Source organism: Octodon degus, unplaced genomic scaffold (assembly GCF_000260255.1).
Source record: "Octodon degus isolate 3935 unplaced genomic scaffold, OctDeg1.0 scaffold00126, whole genome shotgun sequence".
Classification (NCBI taxonomy): Eukaryota; Metazoa; Chordata; class Mammalia; order Rodentia; family Octodontidae; genus Octodon; species Octodon degus.
This window is the reverse complement of record NW_004524702.1, coordinates 3,672,617-3,698,545: the sequence shown is the minus strand read 5'-3', so window position 1 is coordinate 3,698,545 and position 25,929 is coordinate 3,672,617. Positions and strand designations below refer to the sequence as shown.

At 52.1% G+C, this 25,929-nt stretch overlaps 1 protein-coding gene across 5 annotated transcripts in view; it reads right to left on the bottom strand.

Annotated features, from left to right (window-relative positions):
• The window catches only part of Lars2 (leucyl-tRNA synthetase 2, mitochondrial), a 116,527-nt gene that overhangs the window by 36,114 nt on the left and 54,484 nt on the right, over positions 1–25,929 (bottom strand). For 4 of the 5 annotated variants that reach the window (XM_004640671.2, XM_023700703.1, XM_023700704.1 and 1 more), the window contains exons 6-8: positions 17,221–17,310; positions 9,442–9,585; positions 1,723–1,830 (exon numbers count right to left, since the gene is read on the bottom strand). In XM_004640671.2, the coding sequence (XP_004640728.1) occupies positions 1,723–1,830; positions 9,442–9,585; positions 17,221–17,310 (342 nt within the window). Of the gene's footprint in view, positions 1–1,722; positions 1,831–4,767; positions 4,814–9,441; positions 9,586–17,220; positions 17,311–25,929 lie in introns of those variants that run through there. The other variant, XM_023700706.1, reaches the window with a different exon arrangement.

The window sequence follows — 25,929 nt, the reverse complement described above, 5'->3', positions numbered from 1 at the left end:
CATGGGCTGGGGATATAGCTCAGTACAAGGGTCCTAAGTTAAATTCCCGGTACCACAAAACAAACAAACAACAACAACAAAAAACATCAGCGTTGCCATGCTTCTATCTGGAAAATGGAGCTGTATTTCCCTCTAGGATTTAGAGGTTTGAAAAAATGAAGGCAATTCAATTTGCAGTGAAAAATCAGTCCTGGGGTCATGGCTGTCTCTAGAGCAAGGAAGGGTGGCCATGCACGGCTGGCATGTGACAGCGTCCTGAGAGCTGCCACAGTGCACAGGGCAGGGATCGGCAGTGTGCAGGTGACACAGAGAAGACCTGGGGGAGCAGTGGCACACGCCTGTAATCCCTGTACTTGGAGGCTGAGGCAGGATCAGAAGGAGTTCAGGGCCAGCCTGGGATACACGGTGAGACCCTGTCTCAGCCAAGAAAAAAAGAAACAGAAAGCAGCAACAGAGGGACTCTCAGGAGAGGCTGAGGAGAGTCCTGCGCCCTCACCTGAGCAGGTGGCCTCCAGTGGTGGCCTCCCTCCTGTCCCTGTGTCACTGTTTCAGGCAGCCAAATTAGATAGAAATATTATAGGCAGTCAGACAGGGTCAGGCCCTCAAGGAGACAAGATGGAAGACAAGGTGACTTTACAACTGGGAAGAGACAGACACTCCCATATGGGCCACACCTCAAGACCAAGACAAAAGAGGAAACACAGCCACATACTTCCCTAGGGATGGGCATGACGGATTGATATCCTAAATAGGTATTAATCACCTTGAAAAAGCCCAAATGAGTCACAAGTCCAACCCCCAACAGGAACAGACCCTGTCCCATATCCATGCCCACTTACTACATGACTCACTTCCCCATTTGATACTGGATTTAATCAATTTTACCTGAGAAATGGCGCTTGTAATCTCATTGGTTGACCAAAGTTTTGTCCCACCTCATGCCCAACTTAGCGAGTTCACAGCTTTGGGGGTGGGTGAGGGGAACAACCGTGGGGGGGGGCTCCTGTCCTTCTCTCAGACAGGAGCTTTTTTCCCCTCAATAAATACATTCTGCTCATAACCTCCATTTGTTCCTAAAATTCATTCTTCGGTTTTAGAGAACATGAACTCGCGCAGGTCAGGCTGGGAGATCACTTTTCCCTACGTCACTTGGAGGTTCCCACTATCACTCGGAGGTCACCTACCCAAGATCAGTTTTTCTCCCTGTATCAGCATCAGATGTGCTCACAGCCCTCGTAGCAGGGTTGGGCATGTCAGAATTGAGGCACGTTGGCCTCTGCTCCCTAGCTTTTCAACCAGACTCAGACCCACCTGAGGAGAGTGACAGCTGAGGACCACCCGCTCAAGGGGACTCCAGGGCATCCTTAGGTCCCCAAAGACAATCTATCTGCTGTGGCCAGTGCAGGGCCAGCAACACCCACGGCCGCAATGCACTTGAAATGTGGGTAGTGTGGCAGCGAATAGGTGTGCTTCAGAGACTGAGCCAAACCAGGAAGTAGGTGTTTCTGTGGGAAACCATGTTTATGGCTACTATCTTGAAGCGCTAATAGACCTAAAGGGGTAAATAAAAGGCTCTTTGAATTAAGGCCACTTCTTTACTTGTGAGTTAAGAAGTGTACAGACAATGTAACATGAGCTATGTAGCTTGCGACTGGGGCCCGCATGGTCTCAGGATGGGGAAGGAGCCTGTGGGGCCCTGGAGACCACACCACTGCCACTCACCTTCAGCAAGAAGTCCAGGTGGCAGCCCACGCAGTCCCCAATCCAGTGGGCCTGCATGCCCTTGATCCCGTACCACTCTGGAAGCTCGGCCAGTGCGTCCTGCATGGCCTGAGAACGAGAAGATGGACAGGGAGAGCACAAAGCTCTTTGGGAGGAAGCACGTGCTTTGGGGTTGTTAGGCAGGAAGAGCCGGGGCGCTACAGGGGCGGGGATGTCCTCTCCCCTATCATGCGCCAGCCTCAGAGGAGGTGGCAAAGGTTCAGGAGAGGGAGCCAAGGCTCCAAGGAGGAAAGGAAACTAACAAAGCCAAGCCGCCTCATTCACACCTTCGTGGGATGCGTCTGCGCATTCTTGCCCACAGTCAGGGATGGAAACAAAAGCTCCCAGCTGAGGGCTGGCTCTCACCCACTCACCCGCCCTCTCTGCATGCTGGGGAGCGAGCGAGCCCCAATCCAGGAGCCCCAATCCAGATGCGAGCCCCACAGCGCTCTGGCAGCCCCTGCACACCTGCCCTCCCACTCTGTCTTCATAATTGAATGGGTGAGGCCAGAAAACCGGGTAGAGATGCTTTGCTTAAAATATTCAGGTCTCAGAAGAGGACAAAGGATTCAAACAGGATGAAATGTGACTTTTCATATGCTAATTCTAAAAAAATGACTGCTTAAAACCTAAGCAAATCTATGAATATCTTTAACAACCAAAAGAAATTTGAAAAGTTGACCAGATGAAACCATTGTCTTGAACCAACAGAGGAGCTTTCTTTAGCCTCCTCTGCATAATTAATGTATTATTTAGGGCTTTTTTTTTTTTTTTTTTTTTTTAAGATAGGGTCTGCTCTGTAGTCCAGGCTGGCCTCAAACTCATAATGATCCCCCTTGGGATCTGCCTTAGGCTGGAATTGTCTCCTGGCCCAGGGCTAGCATTTGAGGAGCAGAACTTTGGAACCCCCCTTTGAATTAAGGCCACTTCTTTACTTGCGAGTTAAGAAAGTAACTCTTTCTTAACTGAAATGGGAGGCTATGACCTAAGGGGCTGCTCTTGTTTGGCTGAGGTTTGAGATTATCTCCCCCTTCTTTTGGGGGTGCAGCAGCTGTTCCCATCTCACTCTTGGCAAGCTAGAGCTGTCCCTCACCTCAATTTATCCAAGTCCTGCAGCTCATAGAATCCAAAAACCCAGGCAAGCAGGTGTCTTCGACTTGTTTTTAAGTGCTATGAAAGCGCCAGAGCTGAGGGACGGAGCTCCCTTCTGCCCGGTCCCCAGACGAGCCGCAAGGACTCACACCATTCAGAATCCAGGGAGGCAGTCAGTGTCTCGCCAGTGATCAGTGAAGACCGGAGGCTGCCCTAATTTACCCAACCAGTGAGCAGAAGATCCCAGATGCCAAGCTACCACGTCTCCTGACTGTTCTGGGACTTTGGTGCTGTTTTCAGATATTTCTGCATAAATTAGGCAGAAGCCAGCCTTCTTCCAGATGCAAAACCCAGAAATTAACACAACTGGGTTTTTACAAGCAATCACTCTACGAGATCTCATCTGGAGCGACACTTCCCCTGTGGCTCTCAGGAAGCACCCAGACTCACACACAAAGCGCAGCAAGCAAGGGCCCAACAGCCCTTTGTCTAGGCCAGGGCTAGAGACCGCGGCCACTGCTCCGTGGGGACCCTACTTAAACAGAGATGTTCTAAGAGGTCGACCGGGAACTACTCATGAATAGGTCAGAATACAAGCAGGTATTTAAGAACAGGGGCCACGTAGAGACAGGCTGAGCAGCATCCAATTGGAAAGAAAAGCCCCAGAAGCATAAAATATAATGAGGAACAAGAAAGAGAAAGACTAAAAAGTTGTGGATAAAAGAGGATTAAAGGCAACACAGCTAGCCTGGCTCTCATCAAAAGGGGACACTAATGCTAGGAATAAACCCACAGTACTCAGGAGATGCGTGTGTGAGCTCAAGCTTTAAGAATAATCACAACAGGACCACAGAAGGAGTTCTTGAATAAGCAGCGTAAAAGACATGATGTGTTTTAGGAGACTGGGGTTAAAAGAAAAAGTTAGGTGAGCAGAGAAATACAGATTTCTCCTTTTTTTTTTTTTTTTTTGGTGGAACTGGGGATTAGAAGTAGGGCCCTTGTACTTGGCAGGGAAGCACTTATTCCACTGAACCATCTCCCTGGCCCAAAGGTGAACTCCTTTTTTTTTTTTTTTTGGTGAGAAATACAGATTTCTAAAACAAGTAGATTTAGTGGCTACTAAGAGGGGAGCTGCAGAGCAAGGGCCTTGAGGACTGAGCTTACACTTGAGAGAACGGGAGACAAGATTTAATAACTTCTAATTAAAATGGGTGCTTTAAAAAGTCAAACACTTGGCATACTTCTGATCAATGTGATTTGATTGGCAATTATCTTTGGATGATAACTTGTATACTTTTCTAAAATGTATTTTTGGTGCCAAGATGTCTTTATTGGAAGATTTCTTTTGGAATCATTCCCATGCACTGCACTCTGAAGACAACGAAAGCTTGAGGTCTAAGACAGACAAATCGATGCTGACGCCAGCGTGCTGTTCGACGCTCTAGAACTCCCTTCCAGAACAGTCTAGGGCAGGGACAGCGCGCCTTTAGAAAGCCGAGAGCCCAACGTACAGCACAAACCATTTACTCATCCCAGTGCCAGCGCTACAATTAAGCCTAAACACTGAGGTTTCAATTTAAAAATACAACTGCTTTCTAACACTCAGCTGCTGGGGCGACTCAGCTTGCAGACGGACAGCCTGGCATCCAGGGAAAAGGACACTTACACCTTAGTTCCTTCTTCTGCTTTGCCTTTGGCATAAAATTTTACATGAAAATGCTTTGTTATAAAAATCCCACTTGGCCTGATATCTGCCTTGCCTGAATTTAGAGAAGACATACAAATACATATTTTTAAAAACCACCCCGACAGCCCTACTCTACCCCTAACACATGGTACGTGTGCTGGCTGGCAGCAGCCACTGATTAGAGCACTGCAGGGCAAGACACTTCCTTATAAACGCAACTGAGCTACTTGCAGTCCGAGTCCAGCTAAGGTAGTGCCAGCCCAGCAGGGGATGAAGCAGTTCTGAGCAAGGAGCCTGCGGAAGGTGCGTGCAGGGGTTGTCAGGGCGCGGATCCACGGATGCAGGCGCAGGAGGAGGAGAGGCCCCCCATCTGCTCACACACGCAGGGAGTATCTGAGAGCAGAGAGGAAGAGGGCCGGGCTGTGCTGAGAACAGCTTCCAGCACTTGCCTGGGTTCAGTCCCCAGCATGCAAACAAAAACACAAGCAAAGCAAACCCTTGTTAAGAGGAACACACACATAGGGACTCCCTGGAAACTGATGCTGTGGGGGCCACGGGGAGGGCGCACAGGAGCCTGGAAGCTCATGGCAGCCAATCTGGAATTAGCTTGGGGCATGCTTTGAGTCTGTTGTTCCCTTTTGACCCTGGTAGGGGCCAAAACAGCAGAACTGAGAGATCAGGGCTCGGCTCAGGCAAACCCTACAATCAGCCAGGCGGGATGTGGCGGAAGTCACAAAAACCCACGCTAATGGTGGAGTGAGATGCTTCCTCTAGACAGAGGCCAAGGCAAGAATGCTGGACCCAAAAGGACTCCAGACTCCCAGCTCCTGAGCACTGCATGGGGACCAATCAGCAGGTGCCATTCCCAATCCTTCACTTACATCTGGGCATGCACAACAAATACAAAGACACAATTTGTATTTTTATTCTTTTTTTCTTTATTTTTTAAATGTATTTGGTTGTGGCAGGGTCTCACTAGGCAGCTTGAACTAGTGATCCTCCTGTTTTCAGTCTCCCTCGCACTGGGATTATAGGCATGCACCATTATGCCCAGACTCTGGCTGGCTCAGCCTGCCTTGGGGGAGGGGCTAGCATGGCATGTGGTGGCAGGGATTGAACCGCAGTCCCTGTGCTTGCCTGCACCTGCCTAAGCGGGTACTTTAGTCCACTGAGCTATCTTGCCGGCCCCCCAAAGACACAATTTTGGATCCATCATTTATATCTAGTGAGAGGTCAAGCAAGTTTATGATAGGACCACTGTCTTGTCTTAATGTTCTATTTACAAGACGTGGAGGCCCAGTCAGATGTTCTGGGTATCAAAGATCCCCTTTATCCCTGGGCTTCCATGAGCCTTTTCACTGGCCAGCTCTCCCTATGGAGAGTACATATTTTTCACCTTCAATAAAACTACACCCCCTGCCTCTTCTGTGTCTTAACCAGTTCTTCATTCTGGACACCAAGAACAGGGAAAGAAACCTGTCCCCTCTCCCATCTGGCAACAGAACCATTCTAGTTCCACTAACTTTCACGAGATGGTGACCACAAGTACAGAAATGTCACCATCACACTGAAAAGGCAGTCACCAAGCCACCTGAGATTTCTCTCTTCTTTCCCTTTTTGCAGTGCTGAGGACAGAACCCAGAGCCTCTTTCATGCCAGGCAAGTGGTCTACCACTGGACTGCACTCCAGCCCAAGAGACCCCAGAGGCCTGGACTCCGCTCATAGGCAGATCGGACAAACAGTGGCTGTGCCTCTACCCCAGAGGGGAGCAAGGAAGGCCCTGTGGTGTTGCGCTCGCCTGGAGAGCTCGCGCCCAGGCAGACGGGGGTCTGACATCATGCTGTTGGTTCTATGTGTACTACAATGGAAAGAGTCATTTTCTGAAAAATCTGGAAAGGACAGAGGGATGAAGAAAATGACCAGCTGCCCACAGCTGAGCTTAGCATCCATGGAGATGTCCACGACAGCCCTCTCCTTCCTCCCTCTCCTGTCCTATCTTCTGTTGATTCTAAGGTGCACGTTTTTCCAACACACTCTGAAATGGGGACATTTACAATCGATGGTGTCTGAGGGACAGCATTTTTCTCTCCAAACTGGGGCATTACACTGAGAATCAGCCTTATGTTAGGGCGGAAGCTGAGGGCGTGTGCACGCCTGTGCATGCTTTCCAGCTAGCAGCATGCTGCTAAATTACTCTCTGAAAGCTGCTGGAGCCCAGCTCACCTAGGCCGTTTCATTTATTACAGCTCCAGCAAGGACTAGCTCTGTTATTCCGAGTAGTTCGGCCGCTTGAAGTTAGCCATCCTGGACCAGGAAGCACAGCCTCAGGAGAAGCGGAAGGCACTGCGGAAAGCTGTCCCTTTCAGGAAGAACGCTCATTTTGAAACAAACTACACTGAACTTTGCTAACAACTGCTTGCTTCCCCCCAGGCAGCAGCTGTCTGGGGTGCATCTCGCTGTGCCCTCTCGGAGCACTGGGGCACAGAAGGCCTGGGGCAAGGACCAGGCGCGGGTAGGGAATGATGCCGAGCAGGTCTCAGCAGAACAAACTGGAAGCCTCCGCTCGGGCCTTCCCATTTCTGTGTTGGTGCCTTCTCCTGTGCCCACTCACCCCGAGCTTGCCACTGGCACACTGTCTCGGTATGAAAGGACGTGGAGGAGGCCCAAGGGACCCCGCTGGAGCCTGGCTCTGTCCTAGCCCTGGTTGTGTGGACACCCCCCACTGCACACCGTGCTGGTGGGGCAGGATTTCCTGGATGGGACTCACTCAGCTCCACCCCTGGAAACCAAGGTGTAGGATGCTCTAAGAACGTGGGCTTGGCCCCTCTGGGCAAGGGCTCTACTGCAGGTCTGCACCCTGGCCGGGGCCTTTGCTTTAATTTGCTTTTGGACAGCATGTTGGTGTTCCCGTTTCAAGCAGCAGTAAAGGTAAGCACTAAAGCTTCTGTTTGCTTGCTGTTTGTTTTTAGGTCAGGAAAGGGATTTGAAGAAGGAAGACCCTGACCTGAAGGCTGCTTCAAATTTCTTCGGCTTCTAAATCCGAGTCATTCTCCAGGCCAGAGTCTCTGGAGACAGTTCCTGTGCTGCACAAGGCCACTGAGTCCCAGAATGGTGCTGCGTTGCTTCCTGTACGTGGCGGTGGGGCTCCTTCTTGCTTCACTGTCTACTCAGCTCCTACTAAGCCCTCTCCAGCCAAATACTGAATTTTCATTTCAGATACTGTGCTTCTCTAATCTACATTTCCAGCTGTTGATTCACATTTTTCCCGAGACAAGGTCTCACGATGCAGCCCAGGCTGGCCATGAACTCTCAGCCTCCGGAGTGCTAGGATTTTAGGCCCGAGCCAGCACGGCAGGCTCCACTGGGTCACCTTTCGGAAGAGTTCCCACTCTCAGAGATTGCCACGCGCACTCATCGGGGCCGTCGTACCCATCAAGCCGTGGGCACTGGCGGCCTGCGGCTCCCTCTGCCCGTCCCTTCCTCTGGCTCATCTCCACTGCCCCTGAGTGCACCGCCCTTTGTTCATCTGCTGCCTGCTAAGGAGCCAGTTTCTGCTTCTTGGCAAGCCTGGTGATTTCTATTGTGTTGGACAATGTAGAGGAAACACTGTAGGGGCTCGGTTATGTTTTGTCCCTTGGAGATCTGAATTTTGTTTCTGAAGTTTCTCTGAACCTCTCAGGCTCAGTCTTCCTGTTTCTTCAGGTGAGCCCCTCTGATTTTGTTCCCTGTTGGCAACATCATCCCCATTCCAGCACACAGTGCCCCCGCTGTGCCCCCACTGTGCCCGCTGCAGCTGGTACTCCCCCAGCCTGGCTTCCCTCTTCTGCTTTCTGCCAGACTCCCAAAGCAGCTTTCTCAGTAAGTCTGCATGGGGTAGCAGCAGGCAGCAGGTGGGTTGCCATGGAAACCAACCATTTCTGCCAAGCAGCTGGAATCCACTGTTTAAGATTAGGAGAACAATGCCCTGCTAGGGTTATTACAGTGCCAGCCCCAGGCAGAGGTGGGAACAAAGGGGCTGATGGGTGGCTTTTCCAATGTGGCCACTGTAGACTGGGGTATCCTGGTGACATTAACACAGGGCCTCTGCCTACTCCTGCAGCTACCTGTGTCACTGTGCTTAAGCTGCTGGCATGGAGTCCACAGTCCACAGGAGGCTTCCCTGGCCCTGCTACCTACATAGGGAAGACCTCCGAAGGACAAGTTCTGGGGACTTGGAGGGCACAGAGTCCAGGACAAGAGCTGGCAAACTATAGTCCAACTGGACAAAGCCTGTAGGGATCAGAAATTACTTAGAACACCATGCTCTTTGTGCATAAGAACTGTGGTCCTGGGTTGCACTGGACTGGAAGTCTCTTTTGGACCATCCTTATCTCAGGGCTACTCAGTGGCTAACCTGGAAACTGGTGGGCCCAAGAGGCACACTGCACTGAGCATCCCCAGGGTGATGGAACCTCAGCCACTTAGTGAGCAGAGCCCTGACCTCAGAGCCCTAAGCCCTGAATAAGGGGCCTGCTGCTGCCTGTGCCCCTCGGCCTCCTCATGGGCAGGGCATCTCCTGGCTCCTTGTGCCCCGGAACTTCCGTCTCTCCACTGGAGAGCGCATAGAACCATGCTGGTGAAGGTGCTGCCTGCTTTTCTTGGCTTACTGGGATTTAGTGCAGAACTCTTGATACAATGAAGGTGATTTCTGGCCTCTGGTGAGAGGGTCAGCACATGCCAGACACAATGACCTTGGGTGACCCGTGCCCAATGCCCTGCAACTAAGGGAGGCGAGGCTCCTGCTTCCCATCTTCCCACCCACAACTTCAAGAGCCCTTCCCAGTCACCCCAGAGGGGATCCAGGCACCTGGGGATCTTGGAGGGCAACATCCCTGGAGGGCACCCAGGGGTGCACACGTACCTTTGCATATGCAGTTGTCTTGATAAACCACTGCCGGAGGAACCTCTGTTCCACCTTCGCGCCTGAGCGCCAGGAACAGCCATGCTCGTCCACCTGCTCATTGGCGAGCACCGTCTTGTCCACGGGGTCCCAGTTGACCAGGGCCTATGGGACACAGGGGACACATGATGCAGCCTGTGGAAAGTCCTTGGAGGGTTCCTGGGCTTGAGGCCACCAGCCTGGGTAAGGTGTGGCCAGGGGACAGGAGCCAGGTGTGCAGAGCGTGGGCTCTGACTGCATCATAGAAGAGAGGGAGAAGGTGCCAGGCAGGTGTCCTGCACAATGTTGGTGTCTTTTTTTTTTTTTTTTTTTAATGTATTTGGTACAGGGTCTGACTATGCAGATTGGACTCATAGTGATCCTCCTGTCTCAGCCTCCTCAGTGCTGGGATTGGAGGTGTGTGCCACCACACCCGGTCTCAGTGGCCAGCTCAGTGCTGCAGGGGCAGGGCAGGCCCAGCATATGGTGCCGAGGATCAAACACTGGTCCCTGTGCTTGCCTAAGCAGACTCAGTCTGCTGAGCTATCTCGCCGGCCCATTAGTGTCTTTTTGAACAAAAGGATGAACAGATAGGATCGGAAATTTAGTAAATAGGGAAAAAGAAGAAAAAAACCCGATACTACCACTCAAGAGTCCGACACAATAGGACGCTATGATTGCAACACAATGGCTGGCTTGACTGAGTGATTACCATGGGCTGGGCTCCTCTGAATTTCACAGCACCTGCCTGTCTCCATCCTGTGGTGAGGGCTGTGAGGGACAGAAGCAAGGTGACCACCCAAGCTCCCCAAAAGGAAGGGCCAGGTCGGGAAGGAAGTCAGGGCTCTGGAAACTAAGTTGTTTAAAAAAAACTCCCATGTAAATTCAGGGGTAACACACAGTGGGTGCATCTTTAGGTGTGAAGCTGATCAATTTCTGCACAGGTAAGACCCTCACAGGCCATCGCTCCAGGGAAGACTCCCAGCACCCCAGATAACCAGCCCACTCCCTGCCCATCAACACAGCGCTTCCCCCGAAGGACTCCTGCTCATTCTCCACCAACTCAGTCACAGGACTTGGGCTCCACAGGAGGAGGGTTCTCACCAGAGTCCTGGGTAGCTTCTACCCTTGTTTCAGTAATCGCTCTGCCATCTACACTCACCCCTTATAACATGTGGACACCACCTGGCATGGAGAAGGCGCTAATCTGGATGGTAGACCATGTACTTGGCATGCATGAGGCCATGGGTTCAATTCCTAACACCCTGCCCCCCAGCCTAAAGTGGCTCTAGGAAGCCACGATGCTGACTGCGGCCCATCGGCCCGTGGGAGCCACCCCTTTCCACCCCAGGCCCATCCTGCAGGCTGGGTCTGACCACTGCTCTGCGCTACAATGGCTCTGGTTCTGTCCAGTCCCTGTCCAAGCCAGGGCCCCATGTCGCCCCTGAGCCCAAGGCCCCTGCAGCCAGCACAGGGGCTCCTGGCCTGTCTGAGTTTCCCTGACCTCGGCATGTACATCCCCTTCCTCAGTTTCTTCAGTGATTCGCTCAAGTGTACCCTGCACTTCTGGTTGAGGTGGGAATCAGGGCCATACCTCAAAGTGGCATAAAATGTAGGCACGGGGACAGTCTCACCATGGGTAGGGTGTGATTTATGAGCTACGACTTTACAGTTGAAAGTAGGCCCATCTATTGAAAAATCTAAGCCTGGAAACTCTGGAGTAGGCGTGGGAAACATGCACTGAATAATCAATTTCCTCTAAAATAGGGGCCCCCCCAAGGCTCGAAGTCACAAACTTACAGAGAATAAACACAGGACAAAAGGATCTTACAGCTAAAAACTTCAGGTTGACAAAACAGATGATTTGTTTACCCATCACTGCCCTGTAGGGCCTGGGAGGAAAGGTAGCACTTAAAATAACAAAGTAAAAGGGCCAAATATTGTTAGGTAATTTAGGACAGAGGCAACCCTCCACTGTTGCCTCTGTCCTAAATTAAACGAAAACCACAAATGATAAAAATCCAAACCACCTACTGGTCACTGAACTTACACATGGGGGGGCTATGACCCTGCTGCTGGCTCCAGCCCTGTATGCCTGGGGGATGCAGGTCCTGGTGCAGGGATTGCAAAAACAAATGGGACTGCGTTTCCTTGTCAACGCTTCCACGCAGCCTGGCTCTCCCAGGCTCTCGGTGACCACACACAGGGAGGCAGATGCACTCTGCAGAGGTTTCCATATAAGCCATGGACGTGGAAGGATGTGGAACAAGAGACAAAAGAGAGCAGAACAGCAGCTCCACCCCCACGAGCAGCTCCAGTGTCAAGGTGACACCGAAGGAAACAGGGACTCGACGAAAGACGAGCTCAGCGGGACCCGTGCCGGCCGCACTGGTGTCCTCCCTGGGCCCCCATCACCCAACCTCAGAGCCCTGGTTCAGCTCAGACTTCGGGCTGGTCTGGCTGCGAGCCCAGGCCTCCCCTCACCTGCATTTCTGGATTCCCACATTTTCCATGTTTACTCTGAAGGGCATCTGGTCTGGAAGTACACAGCCCTGGCCCATGGGCTATCATTTCTGGACAACTTTCCACATTTGTTTCCCTGGCTGGCATTACGCTGTCTATCCCCTCCAGGGGCCGACTCCACATTCCTTGTGGCTGAATAATCTTGCTGGTAAGATCTGTCTTTATTTTGAAATCAGCCTTAAATCAATTTGGAGATGAGGGAAACACTCTGAACGCTGACAGTTACCTGGCAACATTCCAAGTAGGAGAGAAGGGGTTTTTTTGCTATTTCAGGCTGCCTTCAGGGTGGGTGTGGTATGGCTTATGGAGCTGGGGATTGAACTGCGGTCCCCTGCAACTGACTGTGGTTGCCTAACCAGCGCTTTAAACAATTGTAAACAATTGAGCTAAACAGTAAGCCCCCTGGAAGGCTCCCTCCTGGGCCTGGATTTTATTTATCTCATTAGGGGTATCAGGACTTGAACTCGGGACCTTAAACTTGCCAGGCTGATGCTTAGGTTGCTGAGCTATATCCCTGGCTCCCCAAGCGGGAGAATGTGCTGGTAAATCCAGGATCACACACTACATTCAGGCTTTTTGCTCCAGTGACACAAGGGTCAAAGGGCTCTGCTGACGGCCACGTCCCTGCATTTCTGCTCTTCCCCTGTCCTGCTTTGCTGTGGGGCTCCTGGAGGGCGTGGGGACCATGGGCTTCCAGGGTTGGTTTGGGCAGTGCCACCTGGCTCCCCACACAGCACTGTGGGCCTCAGGTCACAACCCCTCCCCTTCTGCCAGGGCTCCCCCTTGTCCTGCCCCAGCCTCACCCTGAGCTCACACCTACCACTGGTGTGCTCAGGGCTAACACTCACCTCACCCCACTGCCTCCGACCACTCTTTGTGGGTTTCCTCCCTTCTCTCTTCTTAAATTTTAACCACCGAGCTGCTTTCTGAGTGTCCCCTCAAGCAGCTTCAAGTTTCAGGTTTCAGGGCCTCTTTCCTTCTTTCTTTCTTGGCCTCTTTCTTCCTTCTTTCCCCCCTTCCTTCCTTCATCTTATTGGATATAGAGTCTCACTACATAGCTCAGACATACTGATGCTCCTGTTTCACCCTCTCCAGGGCTGGGATTACAGGTGTGCGCCACCAAGCCAAGTTTTGGAGTAAGCACGGCATATGGTAGTGCGGATCGAACTTGGGACCTGGCACTTGCCAGGCAGGTGCTTAGACCACTGAGCTATCTTCCCGGCCCATTGGCGGCTCTGTCTTAAGGACACCATGCCTGACTAAGGAGCTGCACTGAGCTGACACAGCCTGGGCTAATGCATGGCCTGCGCCTCCCTGTCCCATGCAGACCAGGAGCCTACGTGGACTGAGTTGGTGGAGGGGGCTGAGAGCTACCATTTACTTGTCACAGTCACAATGTCCCAAAGCTGAGGGCTCTAGGGGAAAGGTGACCTTCTGGTCCCTTCCAGGAGCTGAGGTCCCACTGCAGCCTGGCTGTGGTGGGTGTCAGCACCATCTCTGGCCACCAAAGACTAAGGCACAAATCAGGGCTGTGTGGCTCCCATGACACAGCAGGCTTCTGTCATGGCCCACAGGACAAGATATGTTTAAACCAAAGAGGTGAGATCAGAGTGCCACGCAGGTCTCCATGTTCGTATTTATGGCTGAAGATATTTTCACTAGGTGAGAATAAGGCAGATGCCTCTGGCACTGGAACGGAACAATCAGTGGGCAGAAAGTCATCCCCCAGCCTGCTGGGCAAGCTCTGTGCAAACCCCATCCCCCACCTGCGTGGCTGATGGCAGCACTGAGTAAGGGTTGATGCTATCTTTTCTCAAAGAATAAAACCATGAGGATGTTGACACTGTTGTACAATGAACCACACTAGCGTTTGGAAGACCTGACGACTCAGCAAACTAACACTCTCCAAATGACCAGGTGTGTGACGGGAGCCAGGCATGGTAGAGATGCTGTGACCCCAGCACTCAGCAGGCGGATGCAGGATTGCCGTGAGCTCCAGGCCAGTCCGGGCTACCTACTGAGTGCAAGGACAGCCTGAACTGCACAAGGACACCTTGTCTCAAAACACTAAAAAAAGAAAAGAAGAAGCAAAACACAAAATGAAACAAAAACAGTGCATGCTGTTACAAATTGTGCATGGGAAAAAATCCAGAGTATGTGAGAGACCAACGCACCGTGCGCAAGCCCACCGGTGCACTTCAGATTCAGCACTTGCAAGCCGCTCTTCAGAAGCTATCGCTTCAGGAGTTGGGTGGAGAGGCAAAGAAAATATCCAAGACTGTCTACACCAGTTATTACAATACTCCTGTACTTTCACATGTGCTGGTGCTCACTAGCATACCTAAGTAATCCAGTCACACTTCCGGTTTGGTGTATTATCTTGACACTGCACCTGCGACTGTCTCTATGGAACGGGGCTACTCAGCATGGCCACACGGCGTTCCTGCCACTTCCCACCCTGGTTGTAGCTTTTATCATCTTTCTTGTCTTTAATTTTTTAATTTTTAATTAATTAATTTATTTATTTTTTGCGAAACCAGGGATTGAACTCAGGCCCTTGCGCTTGCCAGAGAAGCACTTATTCCACTGAGCCATCTCCCTGGCCCCAAATTTTTTAACTTTTTAAATGTATTTAGTACAGGGTCCACAGGGTCTCACTATACAGATCAGTCTCGTAGTGATTCTCCTGTTGTCACCCCCAAGCTCTGGGATCACAGGTGTGTGCCACCAAGCCCAGTCTCAATGGCTCATCGAGCCCCAGGGGAGGGGCTGGCACAGCACACCTGGGACGGAATCCTGGTCGCTGTCTTAACAGTTACTACTATAGCTTCTGTCTAGGTGTCCCCCCAGAACCTCATGCAGCCAGAGGTGGGGAGATGGCTGGATCTAGAGTGAGGTGTGTGACTACTAAACTAGTCCACTGACTGGTTCGGCTGAGAGCTGTGGGTGTGAATAATGGGAAGGCCCACCCTGGACCTTCCTTGAGGGCGGGTACCTTGGGGAGGACAGAAGGGGCAGAAGGAGGGCTGGTGTTTGCTGCTCGCTGCCTCCTGCCTGCCCTGCTCTGCCATACATTTCTCCTCCGTGAAGCCCCTCTGCCATGCCACCCCGCCTCAGAGCCAGCCGACCTCAACACACGGTGACCTGAATAAGCCTTTCCTCCTTTCATTCTGCTGTCTGGTATTTTGTCTCAGCAATGAGATAAATAACCGAGACAGTAACCTTTCTGATGTTAATAAAATAGACGTCAGCCTTGGATTCTGCACTGGTCACTCCTTGCTATAAGATGAAGGGTCGCCCTGTACTGGCTTGTACTTCTCTCCGCTGCATCTCTTGATTTGTGATGTTCTTTTCATATTGCCAAGGTTTAAGACATTTTTGTTTTATTCTGAATGCCAAGTTGAGCTTTCTGATTTGTCTTCATAATGGTCAACTCTGCTGGGCTCAGAGCTGAGTAGCCCAAGGCCTGGGGGGGAGCACATCGGGGGGCTGCCTGTGCGCAGGCTCCTCCCTCCACGTGGCTTCTGGGCTGCCGTGAGCTGAGCAAGGTCCTCCGCCAGGCCCCCCACTGGGATGCTCCTGCTGTGGAGTCAGCAACCAGGACTAAGTCTCTGAGACCATGAGCTGAAAGGCACCTAGGGCAGCACTTGGTCCCAGACACAAAAGCTGATCGAGGCAGCCACCTAGTGGGGCATGACCAACATGCTCTACACTCTGCTGGCCAACACCCAGTCCTCACTACTGCTGGGAGTTTGGCCACTGAATGCTGGGAATGTGACTGATGTACCTGAAAACCTGACTTTTTCTCTTTTAATTAATTTTTAATTTTATATATTTAGTATGGGGTCTCACTACACAGCTCAGACTTTTAGTGATCTTCCCGTTTCAGCCTCCCCAGTGCTACGCATACAGGCATATGCCACCATGCCTGAATTCAGTGGCCAGCTCAGTATGTCCAGGGTGGGGCTGGTGTAGCATGTGGTACTGGAGATGGAAGCTGGGTCCTTGCACTTGCCAGGCAGGCAGGAAGACCCCTGAGCTATCTCCTCAGCTCCTCACTTTTCTTTTTTTTTTTTTTTGGCGGAAGCAGGGATTAAACTCAGGCCCTCACACTTGCCAGGCAAGCGCTTATTCCACTGAGCTATCTCCCCAGCCCCGTGACTTTTCGATTATGTTAAAGTCAAATTTAAACCAGCACAGGTGTAGGGGCCGCCATCCTGGATGGTAGAGCTTGAGGCGGCACTGAGATGCTCCCTCCTCGCATCACCCCAAACATCTGCTGTGACTGAGCCGCTGCCATAAGCGGCACACCCATTTCCTGGGAGACCACTTTACCCAGGCCTGGGGTACCCACAGTTGGTTTCTGTTTCGCTTAGTGCTAGGAATCAGACCCTGGGGGCCTTAAACGTATGTTATAGTTTGTGTCTAGCTGTCCCCCCAAGGCCTCACGCAGTCATGGGGGCACTTCTAAAGTCTGTGATTAACTTACAATCCACTGGGCTTAGGGGTGTGAGTGCCCCGCCCAGCCGGGGCGCGCAGCCTGAGTGCAGTTTACAGGGGAGACTCGCTCTCTGCAGCCGCTGCTGCCGCTGCTTCTCCCTGTGCTCTTGCTCTCTGCAGCCGCCATGAACGGCTGCTCTCTGCTGCGTGCCGCTCTGCCTTGGAGCCAGCCAAGTAGGGACAGAAACCTCCAGACTGTGAGCTAAATAAACCTTTCCTTCCTCAATTTTGGATGTCAGGTATTTTGTCCCAGCAATGAGAGAAAAGTAACTGAGACAACAGGCTGAAGCACGCACCCTGCCCTGAGCTACACCCTCAGCCTGAAAGTGTTCTCAGTTTTCCCAAGAGCCCCGCAAGGAAGATGTTCCCACGCTGGGCAGTGGGTGAGAAGCCAGGCTTCCCAAAGGTTCTGTTATCAGCTGCTCCTGCCGCTGTGCGAGGAGCAGGGCGGAGGTCTGAGAAGCTGGAGCATCTCCTGCATTGTTCTGTGCTTGACCTCACTCCAGGCACGGGACACTGCCACGTGCTGGGAACGCAAGGGCGACAGAAGCCCAGGCCCCAGAAACTGTAAACTGAGGCAGGCGGCAGTTACTCTGTGTCTGCTGCGACTGATTCCGCAGACTTGTGGGGATGCTCACTTTCACAGCTACCATTCTTTCTTCCTTAAGCTAGTTAGAATGTAGCCCAAGGAGATGGGGAGGCACACCGGGTGCTAAAGGCGCTCTAGCGTGAACTTACTTCCTTTTGATAGGCCAGTCCGGCTTCATAGAGCTTAATGAAGAGGTACTGCGTCCACTTGTAGTAATCCGGCAAACATGTAGTGACTTCCTGCGGAGAGAAGACAGCGTCACGTACCCATCGCAGTGCGCCCTCTGCAGCGTGCGCCAGCCCTGCCATCTGCTTCTGGAAAGCAGACAGAGCTCAGGCACTCCCCGACCTAGAGTGTGCTCCCCAGTGCACACAGTGAGGGGAGCAGCCCTTCATTCTAGGGACAGCTGCTCTGGAGACACTCCCTCCCACCAGGGCATGTCCAATGACAAGAAACCCAGCTTCAACTCCTGTGCACGGTCCCTGTCCCTGCCCAGGCACGAACAGGTGGACTGTTCTGTAGGGACACAGGTCCCAGCGCTGCAATCCCTGAACATATGCAGGGCCAGGGGGTGGCCGTTTGGAAACACTCAGAGAATGTGAGCCATGTTCGCTTTGACACACACCTCACTGCAAAATGAACCCTGAGTTTCCATGACACTGGACGGTGGCCCCGGGGACAGGCCTCTCTGCTATGTGAGTCAGCTGCTGTCTCCTCAGGAAGGCCAGTGAAAGACAGTATCAAATCGTGAACACAGTGAGAAATCACCCAACATTTCCGAGGCTAAGACAAAGGCTTCCAAAATTTACTTTCCGTTTTCATGAAGCAGTTGCTACAGAATTCTCAGCAACAACCCTTTGTCTTGCCATTGTAGGGGTCCAGGCCCGCGGCCTCATGCAGGCCATGCAGGCATCAACCCCTGTGCGACGCCTCGGCCCCTGACCGCTTGCAGTCAGCATGTAGTTAGTGCAGGAGCGTTGACTTCAGGAGCTGGCTGACAGAAATGGAAGGAGGGCTATTTGCGGCTGAGGGGAGGGGGCTTGCCGGGTGCTCAGGGGGCTTTGGGTTTGGAGCCTGGCACTGTCAAACCAAACCAACACAAAATACCAAAAAACAAAGAAAAGAAATGGCTAAAGGGAGGGGATATTTCCAGTGGCTCCATGTGCAATGGAACCAAAAGGTACACAAACTGTCGAAAGCACATACAACTCCTCTTTCTTAAAATAGAAAACGAGAGCCGGGCATGGTGGTGCACATCTGTGATCTCAGCACTGGGGAGGCTGCAGCAGGAGGATCACTGTGAGGCTGCACCCAGCCTGGGCTACAACGTGAGCTCGAGGGCAGCCTGAGCAGCACAGTGAGACCCTGTCTCAAAAAGAAAAAAAAAAAAAAAAAAAAGACAGGTGTTAAGCCTAGGGGGTGAGATTATTATTCTCCTTATCTTTCCATGTATTTGAGTTGTTTATAATAAAATAGTATGATAAGCCAGCTGTAGTGGCATGTGCTCGTAATTGCAGCACTTTGGCAGACTCAAAATGGGAAAATACTAAATTTGACCCCAGCCTGGGCATTTAGAGAGACTATTTCAAAATTCATAATGTTATATATACATATATATATAACTTTTTTTAATAAAAGGCTGGGATTATAGGTCAGTGTGAAGGCCTTGGATTCAATCCTTTGTTCAACCAAAATAAATATATTTTTCATGAATACATTACATATATCTCATAAGGAATATACATTACTTTTTAAGCCCCCAAATCTGCTTCCACAGACTGAGAGTAAAAGTTATACAGCAATGAAACAACATTATCTTCAATTAACTTCATGGCTTTTTTACTTTTATTTTTGAGACAGGGTCTCACTATAGAGCTCACAGGGATCCTCCTGCCTCAGCCTCCTGACTGCCCGGATTACAGGTGTGTATCACCACACCTGTTTTGAAAGTCAGTTTGCACAATGTAGAACAGACGACTGCTGGGAAAAGCCTTCCTTGGCCGTGTCAGCCTGTCACAGCCAGCCCAGGATGGTCAGCACCACACCTTGGGGTCAGCTCTCAGGACAGCAGGAGGCAGGACCTCAGGCTGCTCGCCTCTTAGGGATGGATGGGCGGGACTCACTGCCCAGTGTGGAGGCCCAGGAATGCCCAGCTGCGTGAGGATACTAGTGATTCCCATAAAACTCACAGAGCCCAGGGGCGCCGGCACCTACCCTGACCCAGTCATTCAAATACAACCCAGCCAAACAAAACCAGCTATTTCTAATCTTCTAATGCTTTATCGCAATCAAAGTTATCAAAACCAGCTTTAGGAAATTAAGCTGCTTAGAAGCTATTTTTAGTGACTGGCCAGAAATCATGGCCCTCTTTTCACATTTTCCTGGGACCTGCTTTGCTCAGAACCCAGACGCACACAGAGATGTTTGCAGTTCTTCTTCCCGCTCTGTAAAGCCGGGCTTCTCACCCCAGAAGATTCCGCTCCCTGGGGAACATATGGCAGGGACTGGAAGTCTGTCTCTGCCACAGCTGTGTCTGTGTTTGTGGCACCTAATTGATAAAGGACCTGGAGGTTGAAGAAAACCTGTAATGCACAAGACAGCTCTCAGAACATAGCCATTTAGCCCCAATGTTACTAGTGCCAAGGTGGGGGAAGTGGGGACTAAGGCTTTAAAGTTTGCATGTGATAACAGCAGCTTAGAAAACTACCTGGGACCTGCTCTGCCAAAGCTGTAAAATGGATCAAATACCCACAGGCAAAGCAGAGACCCAGAACAAGGTAGCCTGGCATGCTTCTGCATCCCATGTGCCCCCCCTCTATATGCAGGGCCTGCAAGGCACCTGGGCACACTGCACCACTGCTTTGGTTCAGACCCAATGTGTCCCCAAACGCTTGTGTGTGTGTGGATGGCATCTGGACTGTGGGGTGCTACGCTCATCAGTGGACCATCCATGGAGGACCGTGGAAGCTGAAAGCATCGCTGGGAGGTGCAGCCTGTTTGGAAGGGGGGGGTCCCTGGGGGCATGGCCTGGAGGGATTCTCTCGCTCCCCAAGTCCACCCTTCACCCTCTGCTTCTTGGCCACCCTTGTAAAAGCTGCTCTCCTTCATGGGACCTTGGGGAGGCTGGGGACTGAACCTTCTAAAAACTGGAAACTAAAATAAACCTCCCCTCTTCTGACTTGCGGGTGTGGGTGCTGCGTCTCACGAACAGGAGAGCAGCTAAGGCCACCACCACCCTTGGAGCACCTTGGAGACTGGGGGAGCAGAGAGCCAGGTCAGGTGACATTCGGAAGCACTGTCTCCCATGCACAGCACTGCTCACGGGGAATCAGTGCCTGATCTCACCATCTAAATGTTCAGTCATTAATATGCTGCCAAGGGTGGTCTGGCTTGGAAAATCTCCCATGAACTTATGGAACAAACTTTCTATTTTTTCACACAACATCAGTTTATCCCTCTCATGAAACAGCTGTTGGACAAGTAACTGTTTCGAGGTCACCACTGGGTCTGGCCTCATGTCCAGACCAGTGCTGCCTGCACCCCCAGGTGAGCCCTGATCCAGGTTGGGGCTCCATGGCACCAACATCTGCCTGCATGCCATGGGGCAGCACCAACATGGTAAGACTTCTTGGTAAGACCCCCAGAAATCACGGAGGCTTAAGTTTCAGATTTTTCCTACATTGTACATTTTCTCTGCTTTCAAATGAGTCCATTGTTTTTAATACAAAAAGTCAGGTAATTCAAACTTACAGCTCTAAAAGTAACTGCAACTCAGCCATGCTCCACAGGTCTACATCGAGGTGTCAACATTTATATCCTCTGAGCTTGGGAGCGCACAATCCAGCTGCCATGACACCAGATTTATGGGGCTGGCATCCCAAATAGAATGACGCCTCCGCGCTGCCGTCTTATACCCTGTGACACCTGGGTCCAGCAGGGACACATTTTGCACAGCTAGAGGCAAAGAGAGCCAGTGCGGGAGGGGTGCCGTCAGAGCACAGGGTAGCTGGAGGCACCCTCTAGGGACCCGGCCGCCCACCCCTTAATGCCTGCACACTTAAAAGCTATGCTGCTCAGCCAGGCCCACCTTGGAGCCATGCCACAATTCCCTCCTTAGAAAGGGCCTTCCAGCCCATCCCAGGGGCGTGCGTGGGGGGAGCGGCTGTGTGAGGCACAGGTGGGGCACACAGAGGGGCCCAGATGCTTTGCCCCTCGAGCAGGCATGAGCGCATGAGCGCAGTGAGGCAGGATGGCTGGCTCGCCACACCTCTCACAGGGTGGGGTCCTGAGCGAGGACAGGACAGCACGGGGCTGGGCACAGTCACTTTCCCAACATCAGCCTCTCTAAAGAGAGCTGGCATTCAGGAGGCAAAGACCAGAACACAAGCCCAGACAGGCAAACCCAGCAAGCTGTTCCCAGCAGCTCTGCTGCAGCCTAGGGTCGCCCAGCCATGCCCTTCTGCCCTGGCAGCGCTCAGCTGGGTCTCTGCGTCTTGGGCCAGGTGCATCGGTATCCGTGACTGTTCCAACTCAGAACAGCTCAAGCTCGCTCAAAGCCCTCACACATCACACTGGTGTTGCAACCTCCCCACATTTAGCTCTATCTGGAATTTAACAAAACAAACACAGCCCTGAAGCACCCCAAGAGTCTGAGTCTGTCACCCGGTGGCGGCCCTGGGCAGGGGCGGCCAGGGGGTTCTAGAGACAGGGCTTCACCTCCTCCCACCGGAGCTCCTGTCCTCGGGACAAAGATCAGGAAACAGGAGGAAAAGATGGCCTTGCTTGCTTTCAAAAACAGCGATTTCTGTCCTCTTTGTCCTTCATTGGTTAAGACCACAGATCACGAGATGTTTGCAGGGGCTTGCCTTGCATCTCTCCAGAGGGGAGGGCCAGCTCAGCGGGGGAGGGACAGTGTGGGACCCAGGACAGGCCCTGGGAAGGATCTATGACTGGGACCCCCCCTACAGGTCTCCACCCCGAAGGACACAGATTCTTTTAGGCCCTACTTCAGTCCCTTCTCTAGAAAACAAACATAAGAAAACACTGAGAAAAAACAAACAGAAAACAAACTTTACATCCCACTTTGCCCAGCTTCACAGCAACCATACATAAACTTAATTAGGCAGCTACCTGTGTTTAGTGACCTGCTGTTGACAAGGCTGGGGGAGGCTGCCCTGGCTCTCCCTGGGGTCTCCCAGGAGGAGGAAGTGGGAAGCGTCTGGCTCCTTCAGTAGACTCCTAGTGACCTGAGGCAGCCAGGGTGGCAAGAGTGGGCAGGGAGCACCGCACGCCCCGGCTGTGAGCTGAAACAGCCCCTCCAGCCCGTGGGTTCTGTCTCTGTCTTGCTTTCTACCTCTCTGTTGCTCTGCTGTGCGCTCTCTCTCTCTCCTCTGTTGCTGTCTCTCTCTTTTCTGCCTGTTTGTCTCACCTCTCTGTGTCTCTCTGTTGCTATCTCTCTATCTCTCTTCTCTGCCTATCTCTCCTGTATCTCTCCGTCTGTTTCTCTCTCTGTTGCTCTATCTCCCCCCTCTCTCTGCTGTCTCTCCCTTTCTCCTCTCTGTCTCTGTCTCTGTCACTGCTCTGTGGAGAGGACCAAGCCAGCCACTGACAGGCAAGGAACCAACCCCTCATCCAGCAGCTACAGACCACACAAGCAAGCTCAGAAGCAGATTCCAGGCAGGTCAAGGCTTTCCACAGACTCCGGCCTTCAGGCAGCCTCAGGAAGGGCCCCGCAGGAACCCAGGAGCCATGGTGGACTACTATGCTCAGAGACTACAAGGTAATGCAGGCTAGGGGTGTTAAGCTACTTAACTTTGCTTTTCCACAAGAGATAACCGATGGTCATAGTTACTTTCTTCTCATCGCTGAGATAAAGACCTGACATGCACAGTTAAGGAAGGTCTACGTAGCTCCCAGTGTGTGTGGAGGTTTCAGTCCATACTCTGCTGGCTCCAAGGCAGGGCGGCACATGGCACAGGGCAAGTGTTCAAGGCGGCAGAAGACAGCAAAGCAGCAAGAGCACGAGGGGGGCAAGCCTCTTTCCTCCCTTACATTGTAAGCAGGCTCCACAGCCCACAGGGCAGGTGTAGGCTCACATAATCTCCATGCCTGCCTCCTGCACAGGCTGAGGATGGCTTCATTAAATTTCTAAACTTCTCAAGTTGACCCATGTATCCACCATTACACCAATACATCAGTCAAAGGGGCTCCAAGGGGACCAAATCCTGAGTGTGCCAAGGCGACAAGTGCGGCAGAATCACCCCCTGCTCAGGACTCAGGTTGGGATGGGGCCCAGCTCTGGGAGGCCAAGCGCCCTGGCCCATTCAGAGCAGACAGAGACTGTGTGGTCATATCCTGTAAGCCCCCTGGTTTTGTTCCCCTCTCAAATGGCAGTGGATGAAGCACAGGGCCGACTGGGGCTGCAGACCGCAGGAGCGTGGGCTCATCTTCCCACCCAGAATGGTGACACCGGACCATTGTAGGACTGAGGGTCAGCCTGCTTTCCCCACACCACCAGCCTCTGCAAGAACCTAGCAGCGGGCAAGAAGTCTGCAAAGCAAAAAGTCCATGAACTCAGATAATCGTGGTTGGTGCAGCAAAAAAGCAAGGTGAAGCCTTGAGACCATTCTTACTAATCTGCTTAAATATAACAAGCTTTCTGGATGTAGGAGAGCCACCGTCTGGCCTATTCCAAAGGCTGTCTGCCAAACACTCCCCCTGAGGGGCTCGGAGACAGCCGAGAGCACAACCTCCAAACCCCACAGGCTTTCAGGCGAGGAACCCTCTCATTCTGTCAGCCCCTTCCACACCTGAGACTTCTGGAGTTCGCAGCGGAGATCAGCTTCCCAGTGCCCTGGTGTGTGGCAGCTCCACTTTCTCTATCTGTCCCTGCTGAAGTCACCAAGGACAGGAGACACTGGCAGAGCATGTATGGCTCCATCCTGCGGGAAGGGGACAGACAGATTCCCCACCCACTCACAACTCCACTGTCTCCAGGACATTGGCTGTGTCCAGCTGTACCCTGACCCTGGACCCTGACCCTTTGGGGTGGGGACACAAAGAGGACCTTTCCTCCAAGACAGAGAAAGCCGAGGCCAGCTGGGCCACTCTGAGTGGAGACCCTGAGTGTCTTGCTGAACCTGTCCCTTTCTTCAGCAGGAAACGACAGTAACAGTAACCCTCACGCGACCTCTTGCCCCTTCCTAGTTGCCCTCCCCAGGGTGCCCTGCCTTGGCTCCCCCAGCCCCTTCCTGTCCAATGCAGCCCGGGCCCTGGTTTTCACCTCTGACCTTCACCTCTCCTGTCCCCTGCAGAAATGAGGGGACAGCAGTTAACATTGGGTAGTTAATCTCAGACCTAACATTTGGGGGCTGGGAAGATGGCTCAGTGGAATAAGCACTTCCCTGGCAAGCACAAGGGCCTGAGTTCAATCCCTGGTTCCACCAAAAAAACAAAACACCTAACATTTGCCTAAGAACTCATTTTTATGCAATTGCGTCACTTTAGTCAGGACTAAGGTTACACTGCAATGGAGCTTTCTTCCTTTTGTTTTGTTTGAGACAGGGTCTCACTATGTATTACAGGCTGGCCTTGCACGTGTGGCGATCCTCCTGTCTCAGCCTCCTGAGTGTTAGGGTTACAGGCTAGTCTCAGGTGGGCTACCACGCTGAGCCTGAAAATGAATATTTAAAGAAAACCAAAAATGACAAGGGTTAGACACCTCACTTTTATAAAGCACATGCTTTATTCTTAAAGGTCTTGCTTTCAAATCAAGGGTTATGAGCTAGAATCTAAGTAATTCTAAAAGTTCACATTCTACATGTTTTTGAAACTAGTTAGAGAATGAGTGATACTGGCAGGGGAACTGCAGTCTGTGTGGTTCCAAAGATCGCTCCTGTTGGGCATGTTGGCACATACCTGTAGCGGATTCCACGCCTGTTACCCGCTACCCTCTGTGAGGCTGAGGCAGGAAGACCTTGAGCTGGAGAGGTGCTGAGGCTACCTAGTGAACTGGAGGCCAGCCTGGAATACAGCGAGAACTTGTCTCTAAAGACAAGGAGAAGGAGACGCCCTCCACCTGCTTCCTAGAGGCAGCCAGACCACTGAGCCCCTTTCTGATACTTTCTTGACCGGCACATTTCGAGTTCATCATTTCTGTGGCCACCTGAAAGTTATTCCACTACACACGACACGCGCGCCCCCACAAATTACCCATCGTCAGATAAGAGCAACAATTTGCTCAATTTCTTGGTAATTGTTCTTTGCCAGCTGACAAGAATTTCATCAAGGCTGTCTCACAATACAGACAGCTTGTCTAACTAGGCATCTGGGAACAAAGAACCCCGTTAAACTACAGATGAGAGTAACGGGCTCAGGCTGCAATTTCTTATCGGCCTGGTTGGGCAGATGCCAGTACTCCAGCCGCCAGCGCAACACAAGCGCTCTGCTATGCTCCAGTTTTCCAGAAGGGAAAGAGCGCTAATGCAATCCGCGCATCCCTGAAAATCCCCGGGCGACAATACAGGCTCCTCTAAGATATCTTCACGACGCTGCTCTCCAGGTTTCCTGAGTCACATCATGGCTATTTGTCAGACATCGACGGAGCCAGAGGAGGAGGAAAGATCAATTCCCCAGCTCCTCGGACGCAAACACTGACAGCGGCGCCCAAAGCGAGGCGCTGAGCCGTCTGCAAGCAGCATTTATCAAGGAGAGGCCTGCCAGGGCTTGAGCAGCCTCCCGCGTGACAGACCAGGAATAAAGCCACACACTTAGGCAAGTGGAGGGAGTCAGTGGGCAGGAGGCTGCAAAAGCTGCACACTCCATCTTCTGCCACTGGGACGGTGGAGAGGACCACGCCC